The following is a 27706-nucleotide window of genomic DNA, read 5'->3' as shown; positions in this document are numbered from 1 at the left end:
CAGTGACCAATACTTATGTTTGATCTTTGATTTTTCCAGTGGGGTGTGTGTTTTTTTGGAACTGTGAAGAGTATTGAGTTTGACCATGACCAGGGTCCACCCCATTGTGTTTCGTCACAGGCAGGCTGGGTGATGGAGTCACTCACACCCTTGAGGCCAAAACTAATAAACACTCTACATCCAGAGCTTTGATGAAGAAATAAAGAGGAACTGTGTGTGTTTGTGTTTGTGTTTGTGTGTGTGTGTGTGTGTGTGTGTGTGTGTGTGTGTGTGTGTGTGTAAGTGTTAGTTGATTGAATGCACACTCTTCTCCCCTCAGACAGAGAGGAACCATCAGCAGCAATCTGGATGCAAGTGGATGAGATCACTGACGCACACAGCAGTGCTGTTAGTGCAGATCTGAGTGATCTCCTACACACACACACACACACAATCACACAATCACACACACATGCTCATAAACACACCCACCCGTGTACACACCAGAATACTGTTAGTGCAAGCCTAAATGTAGGGCAGATCCTCCATACAAACATCTGGTGCTAAGGTAGGAGGTGATGGAGACTTGGGGAGTTTGGGGAGGAGGTGCATTACAATTCTTCTGAACACATTACACATTCAACATAAGGTGCAGGTCATTCATTACTCAAAAACCAATAACACAATAACAAGATATAAAAATTGTTCTTGGGATAATTAACAATGAAACAGAAAGATAAAAACAAAAGCATGCATTATTCATCCTTGCAAGGTCACTTTCTCTTCTCCCCCTCACTCGGAATCACTTGACAACACATTTGAGTAGTTTTAGAGTGTTTTTAAGTCTTACTATAACAGTAATTCGTGTGAGGGAACCTGATAGTTTATTAAAACATAAGTCTGTTGCATGACAACAAATAGCCCTCTTTCACGGTGTGTTAGGAACCGTTAGAGCCTGAACGAGGCCAGCGTGCACTGTGTTACATGCCACTGCAACTGGCAACCAGACCCCAAATTACGGCTCGGCCAGCTCGGGCTATTTCATTCCTCAATTCCCCCTCCTCTCTTTCATCTTCCCCGTTGGAGAACTCCCCACTCAGCCTCTCCACCCTGTCATGGAAAAACCACCAAAACCCTGGACCACGTGTTCGTGATTTTCTGTGCAAATGTTTGAGTGGAAGTTCATTCCATTTCCCTCTCTCTACCTCCTCCTTTTAATCAAGCAATTTCAAGGTCCAGTGATGCACATGTTAGAAAAATGTGTTCCTACTGTTCTATATAGGACAGAAATTACATCCTTTTTGATGCAAAGGTTCTATTTGATATCTAGGTTCTAAAGGAGCCACTTCAATGAGGACTATCACTCTTTATTCAAATTGAAACTACAATTTGGGCATTACAGAAAATATAAAAATGTATTAGATCTGTTTAAATTAAACATTCTCAATGTAGAGGAGGAGCAGGTTGTGCCTTGTTCTCCAGAAGGAAATTAGCAAACTGTGCTTAACAGATCATCATGACACCAAACAGTCTCAGAAGTTATAGAGAAATAGCAGATAAAGGTAAGGCCATGCTCACACACAGCTGTAGCAGCGCTGTTCTTTTTTCTGTGTAATGACCAGGAGCTAAATGTGCACTAAAATAACTGATGAGATCCCAGAATGCTGCAACATCCTTAAAATACCCCCAACGGGGCAGCAAACGTATGATCAAGTGATAAACCAGATTATAAACAGGTGGCAGTTACTAATAAATTTGAGGTAACACTACAAACATACATGCAATGCCACTAATAATCCCTCATTGCACAATGTAACTGTGAAGTACACAGCTATTTTTTCTTTTAAAATGAATCAAACTAACCTGTGAGTTAGTTTTCAACCTGTTTCTTACCCTGCTGGACGTACTTTCAGCAATTACACTGGTGAGTACAATATCATCAGAACTGCTAAGAGAAAAAAGCACCTGGCTTTCAAGATACAAAAATAAAACCCAGGTTGTTATAAACTGTAATTTACCTTTAAACCATGTCATGGTGTATCTTTAATGTCTCTTATCTGTTGTAAAAATATGCTGATGATAACATCTGCAGATGGTCAGTATACCAGATGTATGCACTTTGGGTAATGATGCTGCAAAGTCTCCAAAGATTCTTGCTGACCAATCCCTCTTTCTTATCTCCTTGGCTTGCAGTTAAAACATTTCAATATTTGTCAGAGCTTTGGTCGAGGGAGTCGTTTCAAAGGAATGCATTTACTGATAATAGTTTGACATGATTTACTTACTTGGTATTATGTATTTCTGTCAAAAACAGCTAATTTTAACAATGATACTCATCACTCTGCCAATGAACCTCGATGTGCCTTTTAATCAGTCAGAAAAAAAACAAAGCCTGAACTCTCCTTTAGATTCACATCAAGGACAAGAAGGTGAACACCCACTTGATACAGTTGGCTACATGACAATGAACAAGGGATCATTCAGGAAAAACAACAGGGTAAATTATAGGTCAAAGGCAGGCAAGAAATTGGGTCAACAATCGGAACAAACAAGCACAGAAATGAAATCATGGATTACCCTAAACCTTTCCTCAATGAAACCCAGGTTATACTCAAATCTACATCAAGTTAAACCATGCACAACAACAACCACGTCCACAGACACAGGTGAACAGGGGCAAGCAGAATGAGAAAACTAAGTGGTCCTGTGAATTTACCTTGATGCATACCATGAAACCCGACAACACCACGATACCGGACAATAACATCACAAAACCTGCTAACCATTCCACTAGGGGACAGGGGGACACAAAGAAGAGAGAGACTACTGATGTTTTACCGTCAGGAGGAAGTAAACTGAGATGAAGGGATGTCCTAGGTTTAGGGTCAGGTAGAGGGTCCTGTTTGAACCCTGAAGGGCAAAAAGGGAGGTAGTTGGATAAGCCATTCTGTAGGGATTACAGCGTGCAAAGGGAAAATGTACAATACTGGTTTGTGATGTTGATTTCGGGGACATGTGGTATCGTGAAAAGCATTAACAGTTTCATGGCTTTGGTTCAAGAATTAAATTAAATAAACTGTCGTGTGTGTGATCAAACAGTGGTTAGAGCAGATCGACCGTAATGCAGCGCACACCAGGTCAGATGTTCTGTTTCCCATTATGACTCATGGGTCTATGGCGAACTAAGAGACTAAACGACCCAGAGTGAGAGTTTCCAACACATGGTTAATTTGGTGCTTAACCACAACCCATGCCAAGTGAAGTAAGGACCAATTTCATGGCCGTATCACAGCACTCCATTCTTTAGGACCTTTGATCACAGTCAAATACAGAGCGGACAGCAATCTGCTGCTTTGGTCAAATCAAGAGTTTCATGTTTTAGATTCTAAGTTCAACAGTTAAATGTTTCCTCTCTGTTTGTTCCCAATTTTCTGCCAAAATTCAGCACTATTGACAAATCTCCTTTCAAATACAGATTTTCTTTGACTTGACAGCAGCAACGATACCAACAAATAGTCCATTGTCTGTATTGGACCAGGTCTTGGTCTCAGTCTCGGCATGCTTTGATACCTCTGAAGTAAGGGATGAAGTTGTGCTGCTGCAGCATGGCCAGGGTGGTAGGGTTGAGGTGTAAAGACAAGCCTCCACTGCCACTTCCTGGTGTGGGTGAGAACTTGCCACCACCTCCACCAACACCAACACTCCCTTCAGCCCCTCCAGAATAGTGCATAGGGAGGGAGGATGAGTCCCTGGTCAAAGTGGAGGGGTACTTAATGCCACCCATGACGATTGGGGGCAAAGGAAGAGAATTGGAGTCACGGCCCTGGCTGGTGTATCTACTGCCAACGGAAGCGTCTGGCCCTGAATGTCCAATCAGATCACAGGAAACAAGTTGAGCCATGGATAAAATTAGAGATGTATTGACTTTGTTTATAGTTAAGTCTTTTTAATTGGGGAAAAAGGGAACAGTGCATATTTGCGGTTTTGAAATGTTTATCATTTTATAAAAAGGTCAACAGCACATACTGAACCCTTAAATACTGATCTGCAAATGTTATAAAATTTCACATTTAAAAAACTACACATTTTTATGTAAGGTTGTTGTAATTCATTGTTTAATATTCCAAACCAAAACTGTTAGGAACCATCCCTCTCCTTGCTGAAAGTCAGTGTAGGAAGCTTCCTGAAAAATTCATAGTGTTAGTAGTCCTCAGTCAGCACAATTCCAATAGGAGGGATTCTTAGATACTGGACCAGAAAAAGACAATACTTAATTTCTATTTTGAGCAGTGATACTGTAGGTAAATATTTCCAGTGTGCCATACAGGAATGAATGGGTGCTGTCAGGGGAAAAGTTTATCAGAGAGTAAAAATAGCAGACTTTTACTTAACCGGACAGCCACGCAGTTTTCCGATTGTCCAATGGGTTTTGACAGTGTAATATAAGGGTTGCAGATTTTAATCAAGCCGTAGAGGAGCATGTAATTTAATTTCTGGTTTTGGGTATATGGTCACCAGCAGGAAATCTTCTCAAAATACAGGGAGTGAGGAATCATTTGTGATGTTTGTAACAGATGTTTTCCCCTAATTACAGTAAGCAAGTGTTTTATCCTACCATCTTGTTCCCTATCATTCACTAAGAAGTGAGGGGAAAGAGTATGAATGTAATCTCACATGACTCATGGAAAATGCAATCCTTTAAAAAGTTTTAGAATTTCAAACTTGAACTCTTAAGTTTTCTTGTGATAAAAGCAATAAAAGGTTTGTGGGGTGTGTATGAGGCTGATACCTGCTCGGCTGTAATTCTGGGGGGAACGGGACGGGGTGTAACGTCCGTAGCCCCCCAGGGAGCTGTTGGAGCTGGGGCTGGAAGGTCTTCGTTGACGGGGTGACTTCTCCCCATCGCCCTGGAAACACACAAAAAAAGAGGACATTCTGATTATAAACATTCCAGCAAATATACTCCTCAATCACAGTCAGACAGGAATGTAGGAAAGAGTCCATCTGATATAGTTTTAATGAGACGGATCATGTTGCACAAGGCATACAAAGGTTCCAATATATGACTAATGATAACAAGATAACACAAATGTCAGGGGAAATACTCATACTGTTATATCCAAGAATACATGGAGCAACAAATGGAAAAAAATTGGGGGTTTTAAGTCATAAATGGACTAATACGTGTGCCAAAAAAGGTATACATGATCCAAATGATGATCACTATTAGTGTCTTATGGATACCTGCAGGCTTGCAAGACTGGATTAGCCACATCACTAATATTCTAGTATTTTCTTTCTGCAGAAAATGTATAATAATGGCACAAAGTTATTATTATTAAACTATTATTGTGCTTGTACTTTTGTGAGGTAAAAAGAGATGTCAAGTTGAACACAAGTATATTATGTATTTGTTTGTAACATAATATTAATAGCAACGTTTTTGTGCAGCGTGTCTTTGCTCTAGTACATAAAGATAATGGTCCAATTTGAAGGATAACTCACTTTTATTACTACTTGGGTCTGAATTGCAGCAATTATTTTGTTTCAATTCATTAATTCAACACATTCATGTTGTCTGGTTTGGAAGGAGATTATTTATTTTTTGTTTTGCCTTAACCAATTAGTAGTGAGTGATGTACCCATCTCAACAAGCCATTTTTACAATGAAGATCGATGCTGTAAGTAGCACTTGCTAAGAGGTTTTCTGACAATCAAATCTTAAAAGTTGTTATTTCAGCTATATCCTTCACATCCATATGTGTCATTATTTTCATGTATAAAGGTGTCATAAAGCTCTGATTACTGGTGTCCATAGCCACCAATCAGACCTTTTTGAACCAGGCTTGGTATGTGATGACCTAAGTCAAACTGTAATAAACTTGAAATATCCTTTAATAATGAATATATCGACTATGGACCATTAAAACACATATCAAGTCCCTAAACCCCCCCCCCCCACACACACACACACACAGACAGACAGGAGGCATGTTAAACTGATGAAGGATAAATGACATCCACAGTGAGACACGGTGCATTATATTACCTCAGTAGGAGTAGGAGAAAGCAGCAGGGGGGACTGCAAATGAAGAGGGGGAGAAAGCCAATGATTAGGACGAACTCATATGTGAGGTTATATGAGTTAAGCCAATGAAAGTGATCGTTCAATGTCAGTGAGTCATGACGTCCGCTGTTAGGACGTTCCTGATGGATGGAGGAGCTGAATGAAAAGTATACCGTTCCATTTCTACATGCTCGGGGCAATGAAAGTGTGACTGCACTGCAAAGGAATGGTTGTGTTTGTGAGAGAAAAGCCAGCGTTGATGAATGACTGTTGCTGATGTCACTGTCAGACTGAGGGAGGGTGATGGAGGGATAGCAAGGAGGAGAAATGACACAAACTGACTCACAACACAATAAGTAGATGACTAAAGAAAATCAGTTTCATCATATACGTATAATCTTATGGCTATAGTGGTTGTACAAGTTTCTAATATGGTGCATTTTATCACCTGAAACTTAACTAATTGGTGGTTAAACACATTACTGATACATTGAAAGATACTTTGGGCTCGTTAGGTTGTGAAAAATCTCTCATCAAAGACACCCTGTGGAGTTTTTTTTAAACATAAGTGTTTTTTACCACATGGTTCTTGACAGGTGTGTTGAATGCATTTCTATCCCCATAGAACGCTGATTGCTTTGCTTGTGTTTGTCTTTTTTTTCTGCATTGTTTACAGCCATGTTTGCTAGCTTGCAGTCTTATCCTTTCTTGCTTTTTCTGATGCGGTGTTGTTGCTACCAAATGAGTATTGTGTAGCAGCATGCTCGTGTGTCTGTATGTGATGCAAATGAAATAATTGCTCCATAGTGCTACTGGTTATTAGAAACAGGGTTCCTTTAATAAGGCGTCAAAAGTTTCCCAAGAAGATGAAGATACCTGCAGTTAATAAAGTTATTAAGTCATTAATAAAGGGTAAAAATACTAATAAATTACAAGTGAAAGTCTTGCATCAGTACTTAGTACAGTTATACTTTTCTCTTGTATCTAAAGTTGTTCCACTACTTGTGCCACTATCTATCATTTATAACAGTATGCGTTATTCAAAGTATTTAATTAATATTATCAATAAGAGTGTAAATTATTTGGTAATTACTGTATTATTGTCATGGCTAATGTAGTAACCTAACAGCAGGATTTTAACATTGTAGCCTGTGGAGGTGGTGCTAATTTCATACTGGTAATTTAATTACTGTTTAACAATGTATTTAGTTTTAAACTTGTTCTTTTGAATTGCTAATGTATGTCACAACAGCTTTATTATACTTATTTTATATCATTATACAATGCTTCATACAGTATTTTACATATATGCTCATATTTGATGTTACTGTAGATGTTATTGTAGTTGTGAAACAAATGTAATGGAGTGCTAATATAATATATGTCTCTCTATGAGGTGGAGTATGAGTTGGTATAAGTAAAACTGAACTGCTCAAGGAGTACTAAGATGTTGTCCTCCACTAGAAACTGGAGGGAAGAAAAGAGTTAGGAAAAAAGGAAAGAATATCTGTGAGTGGCTGCTCTACCTCTCCATAGTGCCTCTCCTCAGATGGATAGCTGACGTAGGGAGAGTAGGACAGCATGTCAGGCCTGTCTATGTTATAGATGGCCTTGGTCTTTGGAAGGGCTGCCAAGTCCTTGTAGTCCAGCATCTCCTCTCCTAGTTTGGCCTGGCAGCAGGAAGAAAACATTTCATCATTTATGGATCATTTACTGGTAATACAATAAGTTTAGTTCAGCATATATGCATCATGATGCTGTGAAGTAGTATGCTAAACTGTGGGCAACTACTGCTCCCTAGTGTTGAGTAGCGGTAATGTCAGCTTACATAGATGACTCTGCTGGGAGAGCCTGAGGCGCTGGATGCTGGGACTGAAGTGATGCTCTCAGATGAAGTCCGGGTCACCTGAAACACACATGCACACATACACAATTATTACTTAACTATACTGGTTGCTCATAGGTTGACGAGCTGCAGAGAGACATGTTGGGTATATTTTCTGCTCATCAAGCTCATGCTTTGTGTGAACAGCCCAGAATTCAATTAAAACCTGCCTCGTTCTGTCCCTTTAAGCAACCCCATTTACTTTATTTCAGTGCTGCATGTCCAGCAGTTGTGTTAGTGAAGCAATAATAATAATTTTGTTCATAAATTATTCCCTTTATTACTTATTGATAAACGGATTTCCTTTAGCCCAAGGTAATGTCTACAATTTGCTTTCTTGTTAAAACCAAAAGATATTTAATTAACAATATATTAAACATAGAAAAGCAGTTCCTGGTATTTAAGAAACAACTGCTTGGCTCTGATAAATGACTAAAATAATTAACCCATTATCAACTATCTGCCACAGTTTCTTTGCTATACCCAGTTGGGCACCATGATGAAGAGTTTCAGACTACTGGGAATGACATTAGCTTCAAAAAGAGCCCAACCTAATTAAGACTATAAGATTAGCATAAAATTGGACTAAAATTTGAATCCTCCTCACTTTTTGTGCAAGGAAACTATAATGACAGGCAGACAGTCTGTATACTTTTCTACTTTTTCAAAATATACTAGAAACAGCGTCGAAGCTTCAACTATTAGCTAGTGTTTTAGCTGTTAGCAATTCACACTGTTTCTCCGTACAAAATTCAAACCATTGTGCTTTTAGGTTTATGGAAGCTTGATTCCAGTTAGAAGTTACATTTTTAATTCCTATTATTGGTGTTATTTTAACACCAATAATTCCTATTGTTCCTATTACCAGGTGAGTCACTACCACTTCTGCACATTCAGTGTTGTGGCAAGAGGTGTAGGTAGCATTAAGTGTCTGATGGTAAATAAGTTAGCTGTCAAAAGTAACCCATCTATCACTAGCACTATGCTATAGTTCAAACCTACAAAAAACAGTAATATGCTCAAAACTTCCTATTAGCTTATTAAATTGAAGAGATGTAACAGTATTTTTGGTGCCCCATCCATATGGATATTAAATCAAGTTACAGCACTTACATCGTTTATCATTACCCAAAATTAGCACCCACAGGAGAACACTAATAGGAAGATGCAGACTATAAATAATATTCAAATAACCCTAACCAAGGTTTCCACATCACACCTGTTGAAGTTGCATACTGGAGCACGATTGGCTCCAAACTAGTTGTGATGTCACACATCATGCTCGTAGGCCCACCCCTTAAAATTGGATTTTCAATGAGCACAGAGAGACTTTCCACTTTCAGCAGATGAATGTGAAAATAAACTCTGCATATATATCATTCTAAACAGTGAAATCCAAACACACAACTGTAGGAAAAAGAAGAAAAACATATTTTTGAGTGGAATTAAACCAGAACTAAATATGACTTCAAAAACCGCACAAGCAAAAACACATTTTATTCATTTATGTTCAACCAGACATAAATACTGCATCACACACACAAAGTGCAATGGCTTTATTAGTGAAGCTGTGTTGGGTGTGGTCAATTGGCACCAATCAGTTATTGCTGTTAAAGCACACAAGTTGAAGACAGAGAGTGGACTTTCTACACTTTCCCCTTTATAACAAATTCAATATTAACAGGAGGAGGATGTTATTACTATTTAATCTTGAAATAACTCTGATTTGTCCTCTGTCTGTTCAAATTGTGTGAGTGTCACCTTCTATAGATAGAGACAATATATTCTACAGATGCAGGAACTGAGGCACACCAGTCATCTCCACTAACTCATTAAACCGCCCCTGTACATGCACAGACTAATAATCAGCATGTTACAGCATCATCAGTCACTGACCCAATCAATTCCATCAGTTCTGCATCACATCAGTAGTATTCAGTATTGTGTTTTTACAGTACATGGCTACTGCTCAGCATGAAGCAAATACAGCAGTAAAGTGTCAAACGTCATGATCAACCCATGCAGCAGATGACTGTGGGTGTGGGAGGGCTTGAGTGGGGTTTGGGCGGGTGCAGGGACGTACAGGAGCACCAACCTGTTGCTCAGGGATGTCATTGACCTGTATCCGGACCTGCTTCTGGGAAGGAGAGGGGTTATGATAAGGAATGAGAATGGGGGATGGAGGACGGGCAGGCCTTCTGACTCAATGGTAAAATGGTATTTTTGTACCCAGCTGTCAAATAAATCTCTACTCCTCATTGTGATTGGTCAGCCACATCTTCCTTGTATTTACTGAGTAGTCAGGAAATCTCTTTTAAAAGAGTTGAACTGTTGAGAGTCTCTACATCCGACAACTAATGTTAGATATTGTGCAGAATCTTGAAGACCAGAGAGAGAAGTGTATGTATGCGTCAGATACAATAAAAGTAGTCTTCATAACAGTGGCTTAGATAGGAGAGGAGAAGTATTAAAGCATTTGAACATCTAGACAACACTGTGCTGCTCAGTCTTATAATTGTATTTATCTAGAAATGCATATATTGAAACTTCTGGCAGTAGAGTGAGGTCATTTGAAAAATAAAACATAGTGAAACCTCACAGATTTAGGAAAATCTTTGGAAATTAAAGCTTCATTCACTGTTTTTTTGTTGTTGTTGATGTTGTTGTTTGTTTTTGGCCACTTGGGGGCAGTAGAGCAAGATGAAAACAAAACATTAAAGGCACCCTCTGGTGTTTTTCTTGTATACTAAGTCTCTACTACTACCAGTGTTACTCACCAAAAAATATAGTGTGTACCCATACGATTGAATACATTTCCTTCTGCATTTACTCTTTAAAACATTTACAAAGTTTATTTTCTACTTCACAGTTTGAAACCTACATGTTTGCTAACTGCCAATCTTCTTCTTTCCTACCTTATGAGCAACAATGCTATGTTTGTTGGCACAGCTGCCACCTGTTGATGAGTGGCAGGAATACAAATATATACTTATATACTATATATACTTGACTACACATGTGAATGTTTGCACATGTACAGTACATAAGAACAGACAAAACAGGGAGCCATATGTAAATCACTGCTCTGTAGCGCTCATAGTGGTCAAAAACACCACAGATAATCTCTATGTGATCACCTTATTAAGTTGCTGTTGCTAACATGTTTCACACTAGTAATCAGTGCTAGATAGTACATCTTAATAGTTTTCAGTTTTTCTTCAGTCTCAGAGTATAATTATAGTAGGATGTACATGGGATCCATATATAGAAAGAGATTTTAGACAAAATACCAGGCATTAACTGCGTGCCGCTTACTGATCCAAGTTGTAAAAATGTCAAAGTGGTCTACCACAGTACAGTAGTTGTAGCTACTCTTGACAGATAATAAGCAGTTTCAAGGTTTATTAGGCAGCAACATGAGGAACAAGTGAACTAATTCAACTACTCTTTAAGAGCTTTTAACTTGAACCAAGCCGCAAGAGTCTTATATCTTTCTGCAAGTACACAGCTGTGGTTTGATGATCATTTCCACCCACCTTACTCTTCTCCTCCTGCTTGGCTGCTTGTCTGCATGGAGGGTGCCAGATAGAAGATCCTGAAGAGACAGAGCGAGAGAAACTGTCAGAAATCAGATGTAGCCAGGCATTATCACTTTGATGTACTCTGTACTTGCCCACTTATAATCATATATACATGATTATTTTGTACGATATGGGCACATTTTATGTATTAGCTTGCAGATTCACCCAAGGAGACAACATTTTCGTAAATTGAATACAAAATAATGAAAATAATACCACTGACATATACACAAGACAAAGCCAGAAAAAACAATATGACTCATCTTTCCTCTGAATGAAAAAGGAAGACACCAAAATACATGCCTGACTCATTCCCTTCTCCGTTGCAATGAAATATCTTCATGGTTATGATTCAAGAACTCTACTCCCTTTACTAAATCAATATTCCCTTCAGTGACAAACAAGTAGAAGTTCAATAAGAGTTAAAACAAATCAAGCTCTTGAGGAAAAGCACCAGCTGCTACTTCATGTGAGTGCCACAGCAGCTGTAAATAATACCACCATGACTGTGTCGGCATGACTCAGGCACACAAATCATGAGTGTATGATTCATTCACTAATCTGCAAACCCAGTTGATTTAGAACTAGCAGACCCACAATGAATTGGGGTTATGCCGATATGCTGCTGTAGGTGAGTGATAGGAAAGAGAGACTGAAGACAGATTGGAATAAGAGAGTGAAGAGAAAGAGAACAGAGAGGCCCAAAATAAATGTGCCCACACCTGATTTTTATCGGCGATGTTCATTATCATCTAAGAATAGATGGTCATGTGTTTTTGAATCCTTTGTGGTTAGGCAGCAACAGCAACATCACCTGCTCTGAAGTTTGGAGCTACAATAAAAGAAGTCTTTCAAGGACCTGCAGACAAAATTAAAAGGGACCCAAAACTTGCTTTTACCTTGCAGGTACATTTCTTCTCCTTCTGCGAACATCTGCTCACAGCGGACACAGCGGGCACATGTGGGGTGATAATGCTTCTCTCCAGCCTGTAATAAAACAAGAGACGGTTTTAATAATGTAGCAGTCACTGTTGAATTTGGTGTCTTCTGGATATTGTGTTTTTGTTTGTGCACCCAAGAGCTGCTCTGCATGTTTGAATGCTCACTTTATTAGCATATTCATAATTAGTTCAATCAAAATGATGATGCAGCATGAATAGTCAGTCCCTGAAGTGTTGCTGAGCTTATTGTAATTCAGAATCCAATTAGCACTCCTTAATTAAGGTGCCACAAGCTAAAAATGACAAACAAAAAAATCTGTGTTTTATAATTTGACCACAAGGTGGAGCCCTAGGGTTGAGTAAGAAGCACTGCAGTAGTAGCGAAAGATGCAAAGGCAACATACATTCACCTTTACTCATCAAAGACTTACATAATAAACTCAAAATACAAGGAACATAAGCAGTAGCTGTTCATTTTAGGTTCAATGGCAAAACTGTCCTTTAAATCTAAACTAAAAACCTCCAAAAAGTGTTCAATGATCCTAAACAATTCGCCTGCGGTGGCTGACCATTTATCATAACCTGTGTGTTTAGCATGGACTTACTAGTATGTGGTAATGGGTATAATATGCTATCTCAGGGGCTTGAGGAGGAATCCACAAGGCAGTGTGAGCCTTCGTGGCCAGAATGGATGTGTCAGTGATATTGCTTTAAAGCCATATTGTGGCTTGCTTCTGGGCTTGTGAAACCACAGGAAACTGGGATAAAAAGATTCTCACCGATCCATTCCGTTCTCAGGTTTCAGTTACTAGTAAAAGAGTCGAGTTGGGTCCAAAATACTGCTTCCAATGTTGATGTTCTTTCTTTATTTTGGGTCAGTTTGGTTCTAATTACCCTGAGGCCTGACAGTTCTCAGGTCCCTTTTGGATTTTTTTTTTCTTTTTTTGAAAGATGGATTAATGCACTCTGGGTTTGTGTAGGTTTAATGTGTCTCTCATGGATCTATCCAACAAATGATGACCTCCAATGACACCTCATCAGTAGTTGTTGTAGGAGGGGAAAACATATTCCTTTTCTTGACTTGATTGTGTAAGTTTGCAAGTTTGTTCCATCAGTCTACTAGGAAATCCAAAGACCACACCATTTGTACCATCATTGCTCAATACCGATACCTTTTTCTTTCTTGTTTTGTGTTATGACAACAAAAAACACAATTGGAACCAAGCAGAATTATTTCATTCTGTTGGCAGATGTTCTTGTTTTAAAACATATATGATTTATGGACTCAGTAATGAAACAAATGACTTAAGATGGATTCTTTTACAATGAGACATTTTCTCTTCTCACAAAACAATCATCTGATGTCTGCTGATCTCAGCCTCCCAAAGGAACCCCATATTGCTTCAACAGCAGACTGATTGCTCACAAACCCTCTGAGGTCCCACCACTTTGCTGCGTCATGTCAATATGGAAAGATGCCAGAAAACAAGACGTTGACACCCTATTTCTTGGAAAACACCCTGTGTAATACTTATCTGGAACGGGTAGACAGCAGGTGTAGAGAGGAAGCAATGAAAGACATGTACTGACTGTACTAAAAACGAGCATGTGGACTCTAGGTTATACTGGGAGAAAAATACAAGTCAAGTGCTTGAGTACTGGCAGCACGTTGTGAACGCCATGCCAAAAGTTCATTCTTGAACTGAATTGAGACAGATAAATAGACAGAGGCCGAGAGAAAAGAGGAAGTTGACTTAGAAACATTGAGGCCCAGAGATAAAAGGCCGGAACTGGATTGAAATTCAAACATGGAAAGTATGAGGAGGCAGGAAAGAAGATAGCCCTGCAATCAAATCCTTCCTTTGTAAGAATCTGAAGCAGCAAGAAGGGAAAATTATCATATTCAATGTCCGGCAGGGCTGATAAGTCAAGGAAGAGGAGGGGTTGAGGATATTAGATGGGGGATGAACTTGAAAGCTGATGATTGGATGTTTTACTTTGGAATGGGGCTGTAGTTGGGGTGCCAGGATTGAGGTTTGTGGCTGAGGCTCCTGCCGAGTTTTGGGCTTACCCACACATCTGTGGTAGATAGCAGAAGAGATCATGGCAACTAAGTGATGAAAGGACAGCTGAGGTTACCTCTTTATTTACCCAATTACCTACAAACCATCTGCTTATCCTCTCTCTCCCGCCCTGTCCATCACCTCGTCTAGTAATTGCAGAAACCAGTCAGGCGAGGGAGATTGTCCATTTAGAAGATTAGAATAGATTTTGGTGAAGGCATTGCTACGGCACAAACGCACACACAAAATCAGTGATGTGTTTCATAGTCTAGGTCAGTGTACCGACATCAAACTCTGTATTTGAAAGTAATAATTTGTGACATTTTCCTACTCTCTGCATCACTGACTGGAACACAACAGAAATTAAATCAATATCCAGTTCAAGCTTGAACATTTTTTGTTCTACATACTCACACTCAAGGTCTAAGAGTACTTCAAACAAAGTAGGTCATAAGGGCTCAAAAAGGCTTCACTCGACGGCATGGCAACGAGAACGCAGTTAATGGGTTGATTACGATGCACACTGTCTGACAGACTTTCACGCACCAACGAAAAGTTAAGTAATCAGTTAAGCAATGAAGGGAAAACTTGCCTACTTTCTCACCTCCACATACCCAACCAATCATAGTGACTGGGATTGCCAGATTGTTTCATTAAGTTACAAAAATTGCTGGAGTAAACCTACACTACACCATCCCTCTGCGCTGTGTTCTTTGCCTCACTGTTTCGTAAGTATGCTCCTATCTCTGACTGACAGCAAATCATGACACCAGAGCACCAACTGACACTACAATGACGGGCAGGTGATAACTGGGACGAGCGATGAACACACACGACAATGAGCTCTGAACGGTTAAGATGAAGGCAAAAACAATCAGCGAAGTCTCAATTCGCCCTTTTCCACCACTGCCACCTCCAGTTATTGACTCGGTAAGTCCCCGCTGAACAGACTCTTTGATCTCAACCAAATGTCATGACATTTTGAATGCTCAGTCTCTCCATTATAATTTCAAAGTGCAACCCAGCACAGGTAGAGTGGCTGGAAATGGCTTCGATGCCCAATACACTCTGCATGGTGACATTTGATTTAATAATTTCACAGAATACCAAAGAGCTGGGCCTGTGTTCATTGAGTATGGCAGAATCTCTCAGAGGAACTGTGCTACAGAAAGTTAGATTGTGTGTCTTTTATAAACTTGCGTGCCATATTTAATATCATACAATATCAACTCACCCTTAGGTGCTGCTGAGCATGAAAATATGAGTGGAAGTGAGCCTAGTTAAGTGTCAACTTAGCTGGATGTCTGTTTGTAAGTTATTTGTACTAACCTAACTTGGTCTTGGCAGATACCCCATTGACTGATACATGCCTGGTTGACATAATTGGTTCGGTTTGTATATTGTTTTTACATTTTTGAATTTAAATACTGCTTGTAATGTGTTTTATATGATGACCTTGATGAAGGCCACAAGCTGAAACGTATTGTGTTGCTGGAGCTTTGACTTTTTTAACAACCTAACAATAATCATGATCACAAAATCCCTTTTTTATAGGCATATCTATATATAACTATTGCCATTTTTTACAAAATAAAATTGGGTTATATTTTGTTACAGCACTGTTGTAGCACTTAAATGGTCAACCCTAGTTGGCTTCTACTGAGGCTGGTTGGGCGATTTGAGCTGCTTTTTTACAGTTTCAGATTTCAATCACAAGTGAAATCAAGAGTAGATTTGAATTTCTGAAAACTTCTGTATGAATCTTTTCAAGATGTGTTTCAAAATGTATCCACTGTGGCCAAAATGATAGCACGAGCACAAACTGGTGAAAAAGTCAGTGGACTGTCAGTTATAAAGACATGTCTATCTGAAGTTTTTCTCAGCAATAAACACAAGACCACTTCACCACTCCCTCCTCAGTACACACACATGAACAAAAACACACACTTTATAGGTACAGGTCATTTTAGTTTTGCTCCACTGACTTTGGCTCCAGACCCTGCAGGGCCAAATGTAAAAAGTACACACCTGATCACCAACACAAAGGGAAAAGGAGGTGGATGATGTCATTTAAACACACACACACACACACACACACACACACACACACACACACACACACACACACACACACACACACACACACACACACACCGAGAGAAACCCAAAAACATGCTCTCATTCCATTTCTTATGTTTCTGCTGCTCTCCAGACACTGGAACCTGATAGGTGTTTATGAAAGGAGAGAATGTGAAAGACTGCCAATGTGATGAAAGAAAGCAGAGAAAGTGAGAGAGAGGGATTGTTGTTTGTCCCTATAATGCCGCTCTGTTGTTCCCGAGGTCATGGCGGGAGCTTCCAAGACCCCCCGTCTAAAAGCTTTCTTCCTCTCCTCCTCCCCTCAATCCCTCCATCCGCCCAAGGAGAGTATCTCGTGTCCGTTCCCTCCATCGCTACAGAACAACGGGTTGCTTCAATAAAACCACGCTCCCCTGCACTGATTTATACCTGTCTCTCTCATCCAGTCCTGTCCATCTCTCTCTCTTTTCTTACTCATTGTATGATTTTAGATAGCTCTTAGCATGGCTTTGAAGGCTAATGTTGGCTACATTTTGCTTATATGTTTTCATTACAAATCCCATTGATAAGACCAAACCCTTAGTTCTCTGTGTCATAGAGCTTCATTGTTGTCCAACACTTAAACACTTCTTAAAGCTTCTTAAAGTAGTCCCTGACGTTTGTAAAAACTACAACGCCCAGTCTTTTCTTAAAAATTCATATATTTGTGTAACATTTTAAACATAGCTGGTTTTGCTCTTTTTATGCAATTTGTTGAAAATAATAAAGATAAAGAAAAATGGTGGACTTATCCTTTAAGGTTAAAATAAAGAGCCACATGTGTTGTCCCTCTACCAACCATCTGAGCTGCTGATACCATGAATCTCATCACAGTTTAACAGAGGTTTACCTGTAAAATGTCTGTTCACCACTATCACTATCACTATCACAAATAGATATTTATCTCCAGCTGCTTCAAATAAGGAACAATATGAATGGAATCCCATTTCATTCAGCGTCTTTTCCACTAATTCACTATTTTGTGTGAAATATAATAAATTAGTTCTTGGTTATTATCGTGAAAATATAGTATATCTTGGAGGCAGGAGGAGATGTGTTTTATTATTTAGCATGACTGCATGAAAAATGAAAGCAGTATGCAGGTAGGAAACAATATTAGTCTCATTTTTCACAAAAATATAAATATTAAACCTTGGTTCCAAGATTCTAAGAAACACAAATTCATCGGTAAAAACTTAATAATCTCACCTCAGTGCCAGATCCATTGGCTGCCTACCAGCATGTCTTTTTTACTCCCATAATCTAGTTTTGCCTGTTCCACTATTTTTGTAGTGAAGCTGCTCTTTCTCTCCATCTGTGTATATATTTGTTCAGTAAGGCACACAAACTGAATCAGGTCACATGCATACAGTAAAATGACACACGTGACTTAATGACGGAGACAACCAAGGAATGACGTGTCTCTTCTAACATGTTACACCTTGTATCTAATAACACATTTTTTAAAAAGCGCATTGGAAAACCGGTGATGTTTTTTTTTTAGAGCTGTCTGTGTTTTCTAGAACAGGATGCTGAGTCGCTTTGTTTGGCGGCACAGAGAGGAATGTAGAGGTAGACTGTCACCTGAGAGTGAGTGACAGGCCTGAGGGGCAGAGGAGAGGAAACAAAGAGAGCCAATATGTCTGTGTGTGTGTGTGTGTGCTGTAGAGAGCGAGGTCAAAGCTGTTAGCCCACAGCAGAGAAAAAGAAAAAGAGATTGTGCTGAATAGCCGAGCAGATCCTGGCTGCCTGGTAATTCCCAATGGACCCAAACACTGCGAGCTACAGTGGGACTAATGCATAATCTTACCCCATTCCCCTCTGGAAGCTGTACTGTACATTGTCCCTTTTATAGTTAGAGGGCAATTCTGTTACTGATGATGTCAAAGCTTAAAAACTATAAAGTGACACATAAAAAAGGAGCTATTTCAAGATCTGTACAGAGTTGTAGCTATTCTATAAGCTCTTCTCCACGCATTTATTATGGATCTCTTCTGCATTAGGGCTGTATAAGATCTGATTAAATTTTAAACATGCCTCTGGGGAAATGAGGTCACCACTGGAGTCTATTCCTATGAGGAAAAATAAGAGCATAACATAATGTAAAGTAGTTACGGTGGAAGACAGAAACAGATGAACATGATGAACAGTATAAGTTTACGCTGTTTAAAGAGGAACCCAAGTGATTTAGTTTTGCACCTCAATAAACTGGGAACCCACAAGAGAAAGATTTTTTAAAAGAACTGTCAAAATTGGAGCAGCAGAGTCCCAGATATCCTGGCTTTTATCTCCTAGTATGGGTCAGGATCAAGAATCCTACATTTCCCAGAATGCAACATGATAGTGCCTCACCTATACATGCACCAAGTTTGTAGGCTTTCTGCAAAATCGTATGCAGTCCTCAATAGAATTTTAAGTTCTGTGATTAGATGTGTTTGCCTAAATGCACCTTGGGAGTTGTAGTCTCTTACAGGTTAATTTTTTATCATCAACTTAAGGCCCGTTTACGTATTATTTTGCATCCAACAAGCACGTATTGGTTGTATTGCCTGTGAAAAACAACCAAAAAAACTTTTATACCTATGACTTGTTTAGTCCCTATGATGGAGTGACACAGTTGAACCACATGCTACATCCTGGCAAGCTCAAAGCTACCGCTGAGTATTTATTCTGAATGTAACCCATCAATGCTGTGACCTTACCTCCAGGACTTTTCCGGTGATGTACTTCTTGCAGCTCTCGCACTGGATGCCAAACATGGCGTGGTAGTCCATCTCACAGTAGGGGATCCCATCCCTGGTGGCACAAACAGGGCAAGAAAGCAAATCAGAGACAGCGCAGGCGATCAGACAAGCTTCATTGAAGTGAACCGACAGGATTCAGCGAGTGCTTGGGGAAGGTGCTGGGTGTAGCTCCTGCTGCAGTCATTCAACAGTGAAAGACTTCAAACCATTCAACAGAAACAGCATCCTTTTCTGTCATAGCTGTAATGTAAAGTATGTAATACCTATTATTACAATATAATCCTGAGGATGGTATTACAGTGCTCATATATGAAATCATACCTTGTGTGAACTCTTTGTCTACTCTCCTTACTATTTGTACTCTAGTAGGCATTATAGTTTGAAATTACATACCATCACTATGAAACTGTGACAGAAAACAGCAGTTTCATTTTAATTTGAAGAGTATTGAAAATTGGTGTAATGTAGTGAAGACTTTTAGATTTATTAAAAAGAAAAAAGAAACCTTCAACAAAATCACGTTTTTTTGTTTTCAAGATTAGAAGAGGCCAAAATGTGGTCATTTTGCCTGTGCACAGATGGGTGACAATTCAAAAAACCCAACAAGATAAATTGCCCTATTAGAGTAATGTTTTTTCCACCATATGAACTCAGAGCTCATTTAGTGGAGGGGTAAAAAGCATCTTCCCTAATTTGGTGTTTTGATGATTTGGAGAGTGCTGTCCTGTCCAACATGTCATGTCTCATTTGTTAAGGCATTTCCTTTAATTTGATGGAAAGTTGGCAGCCAAATAAAAGTCAGTCTGGTTTTGATTAGTTCAGTTGTAAGACTTGTGTTAAAAGTGATGATGAACTGGATGTCGTTGTAGTGTTTGTGGTACTTTACTTACTTGCTGATGTACTCAGCATTGAGGACCTTGTTGCAGACTTTACACTTGAAGCAGCCCAGGTGCCAGTGCTTGTCCAGTGCTACAAGGGACTGTTCATTCTGAAACTCCTTCCCACAGCCGCAGCAGTCTGCACACAGGACAGAAAGATGAAGGGAAATCAGTTGATGAGAAATAATACTGAGGTTGATTGTCTCTGAGCCGAAGAATTCCCTGCACATCACTTTGATTTAAGCAAAAGGGCGAAAAGAACATTTTGGTTTGCTGTGAGGGGAATGACTTGACACAGTTTAAGAAAGATCCAATTTAAGAGATGGAGCAGAAAATTACAAGAAAAAAGACAGTTTGCAAGGGGCAAAAGTTTACTTTTGGCATGCTTTAGAGACAGAGAGACAGACATAAACAAAGTACTGACTGTGGACAGCCTGTATGGGTGCAGGGCTGTTGGCAGGGAGAGGCTGGGTACATTTTTGGCAGATACACTCCTTCCCGTTAAATGTCACTCGGTCGCCAGCCGGGAATGGCTGTCTGCAAACAAATAGAAAAGAGACAGAACAGGTGAAGACTTTGTCTGATATACGTATATCTTGTTTCTAAAAAGTTTTCAAATGTATTCTAAGCTTTTGAAGTAGGCACTGTTTTGTAGTCTGATGAGTACAATCCTTATACACCAGACCTAAAAGAATTCTCTGAACGGACATGAAGTAAAAATAATAATCTACTGATGACTATTGGTGGTCAGGATGGAGTTTCCTTCTAATCATTAGGGGATAACATTTACTGGACCTTTTAAATAAAATGTTATCCCAAAACTGCTGAGTAATGCAGTCCTTCATTAGATTTGATATCTAATTCGTACCATGACATTGATAAAAGGCATATTTGTATAGAAAGAAAGAAATGTAGCAGTGATAAGATTTTTCTTAACCTTGAAAGAAAAGTTCTGCTTTTCATTTGTCATATCAGGAATGAAAGGAGAGGCAGGTATTGACTATAGCCTGATTGATACAACAACAACATTAAAGCAGACAATAAATTACCCAAACTTTCTTTCTGAGATGGTGTAAAACAGTAAAGAACTGCATCATCAGCATAAAAGCGGACATCTGTGTTTGACACGTTCATTCAAAGACTTTGACAGTAAAAGGGAGGGGCCCCAATACTGAACCCTGTGGTACACAATTGGTCACATTAGATACTTTAATTCAACCTGCACACATTGTGATCTACTTGATAAACAGTGTGCCTCAATAGTGCCTCCAACTTTGTGGCAACATGCCACATGCGTGCCCCCACGCACAAAGTCAAGTCCATAAAGAAATGTTTTTCCCAGTTTGTAGGTGTAGAAGAACTTGATTGGCCTAAACAGAGCCATGACCTCAACCCCATCCAACTGGAACGTCGACTACCAACTATGCCTCATCACCCAACAACAATCACCAAACTAATTCTTGTGAATGGTACCAAATCCCTGCAGCCAGGTTCCAAAAGCTTTTGGGAAACCTTCCAAGAAGAATGGAGGGTATAACAGTAGCAAATCACTGCCTATGGTTTTCGGAAATGACATGGTCATCATTCACATTTAGGTGTAACATTTAGACACGGAAGCTGCTGCAAGGAAACGATCGAATCAGTGCGTGGTTTAATTGTACACTCATTCACCAGCCAACATCTTTTTAGAGACAAATGACATTATAATGCTAGAGTCAAAATAAACATGCTGAAACCATGTTAATGTCTCCTGGCTGGTAAGTGCTGCTCAAACGCAGCTGCTGTCGCTGAGTCAAGTACAGAAGGAATAACAATCCTTTGGCACGGCAGAGCTCTGACTGGCTGCCACGTGCTGCTTCCTAAAGCTTGGAAATGTGATATTAGAGCTGCTGTCACACTGTCACAGCCAGCTACTGAGGAGAAACACATCCAAGCAGACTGGGTGAGGCAGAGATAACTGGTTATTGAAGTATTATCAGTCAAGTTCTAGGGTTTTTTTTAGGGTTGGCATAATGACTGTACACATTTCCATTGAACTAAGATGATCAAGCAGCACATTAAATGGTATTAACTCATTCATGATGACTTGGGGACAGCAGAGGAAGCAATAAACATAGCATTGACATATTATCATCTAAAAGTTAAAAGGTGATGACATGTCAACCTTATGCTTACAGCTTTTTTCTGCCTTTGCTTGAAGATGAATTTATTTGGATGAAATATGCTTGGTGTTTTTCTGCGATTATTGCTCAGTTTGGAAGTGTTGCTGAATGAGTCATCTAATCCTTTCTCAGCAGTTTAACACAAATTGCATGCAGTGATATATTGGCGAATTCACAAATGCATTGCACTTGCATTGTGAATTTTGTGATAGCAAACATCTACAAAAGCAGACAGACAGAAAGACACAACAAAGCCTAGACAGCGAGAGTGAAAAAACAGTACTCTTGATGAATTATTGATTATCAGTACAGTGCTGTGACCGTGACACACACAAACACACACCCACAGCTGAACCAGATGTCTCCCTCAAGCTCTCTCAACCTCTGCATCGGTGCTATTTTTAATATTCCTCACAATCACCCTGTGTATTTGCTACCACAAAAGTCATATTTGTTATAAAAAGGAGCACAGGAGTTCAACGATCACATTACAAACCTCAAATGCCTCGCTGGAACATTCTGATCTCTGATTCGGCAGGAGGATCACCAAGATATGATAGCACGAAAACACACACACACACACACACACACACACACACACACACACACACACACACACACACACACACAGAAAAACCAACCCCCCCACACAGTTCAAATGACACTTAACACTAGCTGTAGGAATGGGCTAAGTGGCCGCACTGACTGACCACACACTTAACATTCTTGCTGGATAGAAGCTCCCATTACCTTTCTAGGCCTGAGACACAACACTGGTCATACACACACTCATTGCAGTCAGTAGAAGCATGCGCATGGCTGAAAACAGGTGAAGATGACATGTGACTTCATGTATGTCCCTATATTTATACATATATGGTCTAGTTTTATGTACTTGTAAATGACACCTGCAGTACACGAGAGAAGTTCTGCTGTTGTGTTGATGATGTGTGTGAATAACACACTGCTTGGTGCGATATCTCCGTCTGAAAAGATGTTTTTGTATTGTGATTTTCAGTCACGGGAAGTACGAGGAGGGGCCAGGCTACCAGCTGATGCAGATACATCAGTTTTGCATCACAGTCAGCCTATTCACCTCATAATGTTGCATGTAAATGTGGTGTAGACCTTTTATGACCTTTGTAATTATCTAAGACACTTTGAGATCTGTAAGAACCCACCGAGACACTGCACACTGTGTAAAAAGGAGTGCTCTGAGCTAATGAGGTTCAGGGTTTCGGTTAAAAGTTCACTTAATGATAGATGCACAACAGGCACACATCAGAGGAACTCCGATGTAGGAATGTCTGAAAATATCTAAAAGCTAAAACCCTAGAGGTGGATGTTAAGATAGGAACGGAGCTGATTTAATTCTGTAAGGAAACCTCAGCACATTCAGAATGCTGCTACTAATAAAACCAGCAAACAAATCTGATTACATAATTCGTAGGTTTTGGGATTAGCGTCCAGTGAAAATGCATCTAATTGACTGTAAATCTCTCAATAATTTAAGGGACGAAAGTACATCTTGGACTGTCTGAGAACCCCCTTGACCTCACAGGTCATCTTCTAGAGGTCCACTAACTGTTTTAAGAGACCTCACTAAAGATTAAGAAGCAGCATTTAGTTAAAGTCGGGGTATGAAGTGTTGGCTGCCAACGCCTGAAGGCAAAAACATTTCTAACTGCTCTGAATGGTCACATTCAAAGTCGGGCCAGCGTAGAGAGGGAACATAAAAACGGTGCATATTTTCAGACGGTCTTACCTCAAGACATTCTGGGTTTCGTGCTCGGTTGTAACGGAAGCAGTTTTGTAAAGAGGAAAAGTCCTGCCTACTTTCTAACCGCTGCAATCCTGATTGATCACTGTGTGAAGAAGGCGTGATCTTTGGATTGTCGTTTTTTTGGAAAGTCACAAAAATTGTCGGACGCATCAGAAAGAGAGTTTCAGATGCCGTTAAGACGATCCAACAAGCTCTTCTTCTGTGGTGCCTTTACTCTGCACCACAGAGTTGGATCCAACTTTTAAAAAATACAAGACCTGCCTAAAATTTGATTACCTTTAAATTCAGGGGGCAATATTCTCCACTGCCTTAATCTAACCCTTAAGCAGTAATCATCATCATCATCCATAACGTACATAATAATCCCTCCTTGCCCACAATTACGTCAAGTACAGTGGGTCCAAGTTGAACCAGAATGTCAATGTAAATTGTACTAGATATTTACAATGGACAATTTGTGTAATGATTTAAGCATTGACCTTTGTTTTTCCTTTCTAACCCTAACCCTTAAAACTAGTGTTTCCTGTACTGCCTGACTTCTTCTTACAATGCCATACTCCCAGATTTTAGCAATGAAGTTTTTTTTTATTCTTTGGGGTCGAAAACGCATCGACTTCAACAGAAGATGCGATTACATGAACCAAACATCCTTCATCCCTGGTCTCTTACTTGCAGGATGCGCAGACAAAGCAGCGGGGGTGGTAAGTCTTTCCCAGGGCAGACACCACCTCCCCCTCGATGAAGTCCTGGCAACTGAAGCAGCGAGTCCCGTACATCCGCTGGTAGTCCAGAGTGCAGATGTATTCACCCTGCCGCACGAAGAAGCCTCCCTGGGCCAGTTCGCATCCACACACTGAGAGAAGGCAGGGAGAGAGGAGAAAGGGGGAAGGGAAGGATGGACAGAGGAAAGCAAAAGTAAAAAAAAAGACAGATTAGACAAAATTTATAACTGGATACATTTCGAAATGAAAACTATAATACAAATGCATCTTCTGCAACATGAATGGCTTCAAGCTAAGATCAAAGCCATTGTGCAAAAACTGACTCACTCATCACAAGGACAGGCATTTTAGCATTATGACATTCTAGTATACTATATGTACAATGTACTTCCTTCTAATTATTTATTTATTTTCCTTATAAATATATATGATGTTGGTTCTATTGACATGCTATGTTTAAGCAGCAGGAATGTATTCACATAAATTAATAGACAATACATAGACTTACATTCATTTCCTTGAGACTTAACCTAACTCTAAGCATAACCACCGACCTAAAACTCAGCATTTTACCAACTGGAGATACAGCTTTTGTCCCCAAACTGGTCTCTAACTAGTCTGAAATGTATCCCTTAAAGTAGCTTATGACACACACACACACACACACACACACAGTCATGTTTACATCACTTCAGAGGACATTATGTTGACTTGTAATCCTAACCTCAACATAACTCTAAACTAACCGTAACTTTGAACCAAGGCTTCTCCTTAAAATGAATGATTTATGTTAAGGGGACTTGCTTTTTGTTCTCATAAGGCGGGAGAGTCCTTGCAGCATGACTGTTCAAACAGATTTACTTGAGGAATACCTGGCACACACACATACACACACACATCCATTTGAAAAGCAGTCAAATGAAGAGGAGACATTGTTGTGAGCAGAGCCAGTCTAACACGTCTGGCTGTTTTCAATTGGCAATAACATCACAGTGTGAAAATGGGTGTGTTATTAGCCTGTGTGTGAGTGTGTGTGTAAAGACTGCAATGTATCTATTAACAATGCATGACAGGACTTCCAAATCACAGTCACCCCTCTTGAAAAACACAATGATTACACACAGTAACCATGGCAATGGCATGACATCACAGGGCAGCCACGCCCTCAGGGGAACCCTCGCTCTATTTTTCCACTCCTTTAGCAAAAACAAAGCCTTTCCTTTCTTTCCCCACCATTCTTTCATTCTGGAAAAAAAAGACAGGAAAGATAAATGAGACGTGTTTGCGCTGGATGGAGTCGCGCCCTGGGACTGCTCAGTGAACTTTTAGCACACAAACACACACACACTGTTTCAAACTAGCAGGGATGTGTGAAGGTATGAGGTAAGACACATTTTAGGCAGGTAGGTGAGATCACACACACACATATAACATATGCTTTGCAGGACACACACATACATAATTGCAGGAATGTGAGAGGGTATGAGGTGACACATGTACAAAACGTGGATGAAATCATGCAGAACGTAATGCTGCACAGAATAGGCTCGGACACACCCAGGCACACTGCAGTAGTGCCTGTAGGTTTCCTAGCTTTTCATGAACGTATTAACTAATGTCCACGTTGCTGGTTTACAGCTCGACAACAAAGGTCCAACTGTCACCCTTACCCAGACCAAGTTTGAATCCATTGAAAACAGTTCACAACCTCAGGAGCAGGAGTGGTCACACCTTTGTTTAGCTGGATTTATCCTTGTTACGATTCAAAGGAGTCTATGCACATAGTCTCTGTAACTTCCTCAAAGGCTATACCAAAGTTGTTGTGCATCTCCTAACTATGTAACTATGTGTCAGGGTTACAATGGCCATGGAGATATCACACTGCAACTGTGCTTGATACTTGCTGACACTGACAGTGAAGATAACATACCATGTCCAGCAATTCCTTCCGATAGCTTTGGCACCCACAAGTTGCTTGATCCATATTCTTCATGTTTTCATCTATCTACATTATATGTTCATTCTGATTTCCAATACTGTCATTTTATTATTATGGTCTGCTCTGCACGCACAGCATCTACAACATTATTGCATGCCGGTCCATTCTGAAAGAGGGATCCTGAGATTTCTTATATTTACTTTTTTGATTTGGAATAATCTAAAATAGTCGTTTTTGGGGATAACAGCAATAAAAATGACAAAATCAGCCCAACTGTCTCGAGAAACAGTGTCCCATCAGTTATCAGCATGCTTCAAACAAAGTGCTCATCACATTGTCTCCAGCAGAGAAACAAAGGGGCTTACATTCTCAAAGCAGACAATCTGACAGTTACGCCGGCTTTACACTGTAATTGGCCATGTAGGGTTTGATCGCCTCTCTCGTGTTTCATGTGTTCAACCGAGTGCAACGAGTAGAGTACTGCCTGAAACTGTGCGCTGTTATTCCTATTTATATGATTCATCACCTGGAAACGACAAACACGCGAAAATAAAACAAGTCTTGGAGAGGAGTCAAAGAAGCCACGGTCCAAAAGGTATAAACTCTTTTGCCTTAAGACGTCATTTAATGATACGTAGAACAACATTGGAGTGTGTGGAGTGGACTGAGGCTGATCCATAAACCGCACTGTTGAAAGTTTGCAGTGGAACTACAGAAATAATCCTTGTAAGAACTGTTTAAAGTGAGGTCTGCAAGATAATCCAGAATAACTGGGGCAGATATGATGCACATTGGTTGCTGACACGACTGTTTCTCTGACTAATACTCAACCGGTCATCAATGG

At 39.8% G+C, this 27706-nt stretch overlaps 1 protein-coding gene across 1 annotated transcript in view; it reads right to left on the bottom strand.

Annotated features, from left to right (window-relative positions):
• The window catches only part of ablim2 (actin binding LIM protein family, member 2), a 70280-nt gene that overhangs the window by 18331 nt on the left and 24243 nt on the right, over positions 1–27706 (bottom strand). Inside the window, exons 3-13 of the mRNA XM_053343003.1 lie at positions 24871–25054; positions 20681–20793; positions 20269–20395; positions 19337–19430; positions 12412–12499; positions 11468–11526; positions 7875–7952; positions 7573–7716; positions 6029–6061; positions 4769–4886; positions 3550–3840 (exon numbers count right to left, since the gene is read on the bottom strand). Of these exons, the coding sequence (XP_053198978.1) occupies positions 3550–3840; positions 4769–4886; positions 6029–6061; positions 7573–7716; positions 7875–7952; positions 11468–11526; positions 12412–12499; positions 19337–19430; positions 20269–20395; positions 20681–20793; positions 24871–25054 (1329 nt within the window). The remainder of the gene's footprint in view (positions 1–3549; positions 3841–4768; positions 4887–6028; positions 6062–7572; positions 7717–7874; positions 7953–11467; positions 11527–12411; positions 12500–19336; positions 19431–20268; positions 20396–20680; positions 20794–24870; positions 25055–27706) is intronic.

The sequence above is a fragment of the Scomber japonicus genome, chromosome 22 (assembly GCF_027409825.1).
Source record: "Scomber japonicus isolate fScoJap1 chromosome 22, fScoJap1.pri, whole genome shotgun sequence".
In the NCBI taxonomy this organism is placed as follows: Eukaryota; Metazoa; Chordata; class Actinopteri; order Scombriformes; family Scombridae; genus Scomber; species Scomber japonicus.
Note: the sequence above shows the minus strand (reverse complement) of the source record. Positions and strands in the feature narration are given on the sequence as shown.